At 32.5% G+C, this 5942-nt stretch overlaps 2 protein-coding genes across 2 annotated transcripts; one reads left to right on the plus strand and one right to left on the minus strand.

Annotated features, from left to right (window-relative positions):
- The first annotated feature begins 203 nt into the window (after positions 1–203).
- On the plus strand, positions 204–2323 carry HELRODRAFT_193394 (hypothetical protein). The gene is made up of 2 exons (XM_009026789.1): positions 204–560; positions 1374–2323. The coding sequence occupies exons 1-2, from the start codon at positions 257–259 to the stop codon at positions 1823–1825; spliced, it is 756 nt and encodes a 251-aa protein (XP_009025037.1). The 5' UTR covers positions 204–256; the 3' UTR covers positions 1826–2323.
- A 1186-nt stretch (positions 2324–3509) lies between these two features.
- On the minus strand, positions 3510–5546 carry HELRODRAFT_178707 (hypothetical protein; the record flags this gene model as incomplete). The annotated part of the gene is made up of 4 exons (XM_009026790.1): positions 3510–3586; positions 4122–4213; positions 4373–4571; positions 5360–5546. The coding sequence occupies 4 exons, from the start codon at positions 5544–5546 to the stop codon at positions 3510–3512; spliced, it is 555 nt and encodes a 184-aa protein (XP_009025038.1).
- Positions 5547–5942: the final 396 nt, after the last annotated feature.

Raw genomic sequence — 5942 nt, forward strand, 5'->3', positions numbered from 1 at the left:
ATGTTCATAATCATTTCTGAGTTGCTTTTTCAATTAAATTACAATAAATTATTTATATTACCCATTTCAAAACCTACAAACCTTGTAAGAAATTTGTCTTAAATAATTTCTGTTCAGAATCTGAACCGCAACGACAGATTTGTATAACATTCACAGGAGGCAGGACAAGTATGAGGACGGAGTGGCCATCTACCGACAGCAGCATCTTCAACAGAACAATTCGAAACATCAGCACCTGTACCAGCAGAGCCAGCAAATGCACCAGCAACACTGCAAGCCACCAGGCGATCGAGTGGCCACCACACCGAATGACCACAACAACATCCACACCTTCCTTCATCACTACCAACGCAACTCCAATCCCCTCGCTTTCAATGCACAACTCGGCAGCCGACAACCACAGGCAGCGTCCCTCAACTACGAACGAATCAACTTCGCCTCTCCTTCCAACGTCGACCTCCTCCTCACCACTCCCACACCCCCACCCCCACCCCCACCCCCACACCCACCGAACGACCCTCAGTGCAACATCACTGACCTCCTCTCCTTACAACATTCGGGTGACTTTTATAAACAATATTTGTCTTAATTTCTCACTTTTTGAAAAAAATTCTTACATGAACCAAACGATAAAATTAAGAAGGCTGCATAACTATCGCAGTCTTAGCCTTATTTTTCGACTATTTTTAAAATTTTGATAGAAAATTTTGTTTCGGCATAGATGGCTATTGATTTCAAACGTTTTAAAATGCTTGAAATGAGTTATTTGTGAAATTTTGTGTATAAAGTTATTTTCAAAAATCAATCTGGCGGTTCAATAAAATAGCTATTTAAAAATCAACCAGCTTATTAGGACGAAAAATGTTTAGCCAAGTTCAAACAGATGAGGCACTCCTTCTTTGCATACTGAAGATCGAATGTGAAACAAAAGTTAAACAATGCAGAATGTTTGCACGAATGTATCCAACAGAATTGAGTTGGTTTGTTGAAAGTAATGAAAATTGTCGTGTCAAGTTGCGTGGAAATAAATAAATTTGGTAAAAATGTTCAAGAAATATTTTTTACATGAATAAAATGTCCAATGGAGCGACTAGAAAAGTTGCAGAATTTGGGTTTGAGAAATTTTGTCTTCAAATCACTCGTTAAGTGAGCGGCTGAGAAATGGAGCGGACGTGTTGATGTCTCCGTGGGATGATCTCGTTTGATTATATAAAATCTATTCTATAAAATGATATGCTGGACTGAGGCAAAAAATTAATTTATTTGAAAAATTTAAAGAGGCTAGAAATATAATTAACAATGAATTAAGTTTATTATTATTCGATAATTAGTTTTTTAAGATGATTGAAATGAATTAATGTTTGTTCATGAAGATTTCTACAAGATGCCGCAATGCTGCCAGCAACAGTACCACTTCAACCGACAACAACTTAGTTTTAAACAACAACAACAACAACAACAATCGCAACAACCGCAACAACCACAACAGTTTGTAGACATATCGCCCGATAATCGAATTACATGCACCGATATGGACATAAACACTTTGCCACGCTTGGCTTCTCATGAATTCGTTTTCAACAAATTCAAAATGACGCCGTCATGTTCCAGTAAGAAGGAGCGCAACAATTTTAAAAATGTCTCCAAAAATAACATCCACAAAAACTCACAGAGCAGCAGTAGCAACGGCATCCTTCCTTGCATGAATCACGATGATAGGTGCAAAACTGTTGACAGCAATGTTTGTAAGGATGAGTTTGGTGGCCAGCCCGTGGCAGATCCAATATTCACGGTCACTCAAATCACCAATGAAGCAGTTCATTGATCGACAATTAAACAGAAGCCAAGAGTGCTGACTTCAAAATTAACTTCTTTTTTTTTTAAATTATTGTCACAGTGTTTTGTCCTCACGTGTTCGTTACCTTGCAGTTTTTTATGCCATGTCGAACTCCGATGAACAATTCAGTTGTAATGTTTCAAATTTGTTACAGAATATTAAATTTGAATTGAACTCAATAGCTCTTCAAAATGAGAATCATTTTAATGTACAGCTTCTGAGAAAAATTTCAACAAAATTCTTGTAATTAATCATCACAGTTTGAATGTTTCAGTTAATTTTATGAAACCTAAGGCATTCAACTTTTTATCAAATAAATTATTTTAGCAACTCTAAACAATGATACTGATGATATTTGAATAATGATAAATGATTTTTATAGAAACAAATTTATTTTATTATGTATTCAATTTTTTGGCAAATAATGCGAATGATTTTTTCTAATAAAAAAAATTTTTGTTTAAGGTTAGAGTGATTGGATTGGAGATTTTTGTTAATTTCAATCCTTACGTCAAAAATGAAACCTGAGAAGTGAGAGATGCAACGCTTCCACGTTCCAACCCCACCCAGACGGGTCTTTAAATTTTTTTTCCTCCGGTAAGTTTCAAATTGGTCGCTCCAAAAATGAAAAAACCCAATTTTAAATTGAACAACAATAAACGTCTTCAGAAGATCTAGACCCTAAAAAATATTTTAATATTTTTACTTTGTCAGAAAAAATGATTTTTAAAGGATAATATTAAATTCATAAACCAAAATAATTAATCCATCAGAAAACATTTGCTGAATTAATTATTAATTCATATAATTCAAATGTAAGTCCTCTTTTAAAATGAGATGTTGTCTATTTTAAATCTTAAAAGATATTTTAACGATATTGCGTTTGCATTGCTTTGCATTCTGCGACGATTAAAAATTCCAATCAATTTTTAAATTTTGTCACCGGCAATAATAATTTCAGAGGCTTGCAGATGAAATCTTGATTTTAAAACTTTTATTTGTTTCCAGCCTTTCCACCAGTGTTCACCGTCGAGATGATAATTTTTTTGCGAATCTTATTTCACGCACAATGAGTCTCCCCATTTATTCATCCACTAGATACGTTGGCCTCCAAGACGAAGACCAAATCGAGTTTGAAACTTCGAAAGATTTAGTGACACAGCAAGTTTAAATCACTGAAAAGTAATGGTCTTTACTAAGATCCTTAAGCTAATTACACATGCAAATGGTCAGTAGCATTTTACAAAGCTATAGCTATTTACATAGTTTACATAGCTATACATGCAAATGCTCAGTGGCATTTTCTTAATTGGTTTTTGTAATTTCTTGGCGGAAGTTGATTGAGTAAGAAAATTTGGTTATTCATGGCTAAAAATGGCGCCAAACAAAAAAAGTTTTTTGACATTTTGAAGACCAAAATTGAAAAGCTCAAAAAATTGAAAAGAGATTTCAACCAAACTTTGTTTATCAGTTAAGACTATAAAGTTCTTTAAATATACAATAAAACAATTATTTATTCTGCAGTAGATTTGTAGCTCCGACGCTTCAAAAACGTGAAAATTTTCACAAAATTCAATTTTTTCAAAATTTTCTCTAAAAAAATTTTTGAATCCAAACAATAATTTTAATTTGTTTTGTTATTACTATGTTTTGTTTATATGTATAAGATATTTCATCGAGATATATTGGCTAGTCTGAGAGATATGTCGTTCCACATGGGTACAATTTTAGAAAAAAATGACTCAAAAACTGAAGTGTGGTGTCAAAAAAATCTTCATAATTTGTAATATATTTGAAAAATTTCTTTATAAAATTTATTTTGTTGATGAAATACATTGAGGTACTTACCGTTGAAATTAAAAAAAAATTCGAAAATGATCCCATGTCAAAGTTGACAGATGGTGACTGATATAATTTTATTTGGTGACGAAAAAAATGTGTAATGTTTCATTATATTTTTGATGGTCATATAGGAATTTGTTTTAATATATATTCAAAGTAAAACAATTAAAACATAATTGTAATAAAAATATCATCAAGTCTAATTACTATTTTTCTCATTTAAATTCATGTTAAACTTCTGAAGGTGGCAAACATTTTAACGAACTCTAGCGATTAAAAAACCCAAAGTGGATGATGCAGATTTTACGTGAAGGGGCATTCAAACACATTTTGTGGTTTCCCACGTAAGTACTCCACTTGAACTGTTTAATCAGATTTCTACTTGTTAAAACGCTCAGATACATTGCTTTTAGAAGCTATCGAAAAATTGAATAAAATTGACCTGTAGTTGGATTATAAAAATGTGTTAAAGGTCTTTTTGCCAAACACAAAAGGATGTAAACTTTTGAAAATTTAATTTCACAATCTCTGGAACTGTTAAAAATTTATTCTCTTTTTTTTCATTTTGATTTCGATATATAGACAAGGTTTTGAAAGAAGTAGAGACAAACTGGATAGAGTGCAGGAGGAGGAGGAGACATAAAAGTTGTGAAAGAACATTTTTTAAACCATAAATGCAATAGAAAACCTAACATTTTATTAAGAAAACATCGATCAACTTCAACCATGTTTTCTTTGGTGCCTTCTGCATCGTATCTTCCAGATGTTGGGTCGGTCTCTTGGAAACAGTTTTCGACATGTTGGCCTGAATTAACTTTCTCCGCAAAGGTTGCTGAACCACGAAGGGCGTCCTTTTCTAATAGATTCTTTGATGATTGTTTGTCTAAAACATCTGGATCAATTTTTTTATTTGTAAAACAGTTCGGAATGAAAATTAAAAATTGTTCGGAGTCATTGATTGCAATTAGAATGCCTCCAGTTTGTTTGTAACTGTCTTGACCAAAGATTAATAAAAATTTAACATTCCATTAAAACAGTTTGCCTTAACAAAATCATCAACACTTCAAAAAATTCTTCAGCAGCGTCAAGCAGGGCGGATGTTCATTCAGAGATACTCGCAATGAAACACTCAACGCCTGCATCCAACCGATCCTGTGGAACAATTTTATTTTTGACGACATTAAACACCTCATGAACACAATTGAATGAGTTTTAAAAAATAGAAGCTTAATTCAAATAATTACTAATGAATATTGTGTGAGCTTTTGAGAAGAGCGTAATTTTTGTTCTTCGTTAAATGCTGCTTAAACGAAAACTGAGGTAAGGAAGTTAATGCATCCAAACAGTTCCATCTCTTTTTTTAATCAAACAACGATAGGTTCTCGATATTGCTTAGTTGGTAACATTGGTTTAAATTAGTGACACAATTGAGAGGTTTTTGATTCTAATTTGTTGTTATATTCATGGATTGAATCTCATTTAAAAAAAATTGATGTTTTTTAAGTACGAAAATATTATAGATGATTTAACATACGAATTTTCAGACACCATTTTGTTTCCATGAATTTTAAAGTAAAAATTTATAATCAGATTAACTAAACAAAAATACTAAGATACAGTTTTTATGATCGTAGCGAAACGAAAGAAGAAATATGATGACAACAATTCAAGATCTGTTACTTTTGAATAGAGCGATCAGATGAACTATCAGCCTCACAAGCTTGTACAAGTCCACATTTGAAAATTTGATGTTGAAAAGATTGGAAAAGTTGAAAAAGTGGACCGATATTATTCTCAAAGTTTGACTGACCTCACACTCACTTTTGTTGGCTGAGTTGTAATTCTTCAGCTCAACAGGACACATCATTATGAGATCTATTTACAATTTCTGTGAACGCATGTAGCAACATTTTTTTAACTTCTTGGAAAAGTTTTTTTTAATTTGAAAAAATAATTTTTGATTGAAGCAGAAAATTTTTAACTTCAAACAAACTTTGAGGTTTCTCACAACTTCCAAGCCTCAATTACTTCTTAATGTTAGGCACCAGCGAAAATTCTCACGTACAAAATAAATAATTTCCACAGTCACAAAGAAACTTAAATAAAATTATTCAGAAGAAAACAAAATCCATTCGTTACGTTCGCTCGTATGCACTGCACATACTTGCGGCAAACCTATAAATCAGTTGGCCAACATTGCTTCGTACGAACGAACCAGGCGAGCTGATATTTTTCTGCTTTTAAGGCTGACACATTTTTATGT

Source organism: Helobdella robusta (assembly GCF_000326865.2).
Source record: "Helobdella robusta unplaced genomic scaffold HELROscaffold_49, whole genome shotgun sequence".
Taxonomy (NCBI): Eukaryota; Metazoa; Annelida; class Clitellata; order Rhynchobdellida; family Glossiphoniidae; genus Helobdella; species Helobdella robusta.

Excerpts from the sequence above, each read along its gene's own strand:
- HELRODRAFT_193394 (XM_009026789.1), top strand. The coding sequence starts at position 257 with ATGCACCAGCAACACTGCAAGCCACCAGGCGATCGAGTGGCCACCACA. Across the intron at positions 561-1,373 it reads CCTCTCCTTACAACATTCGG|ATTTCTACAAGATGCCGCAA; the intron begins GTGACTTTTATA and ends TTGTTCATGAAG.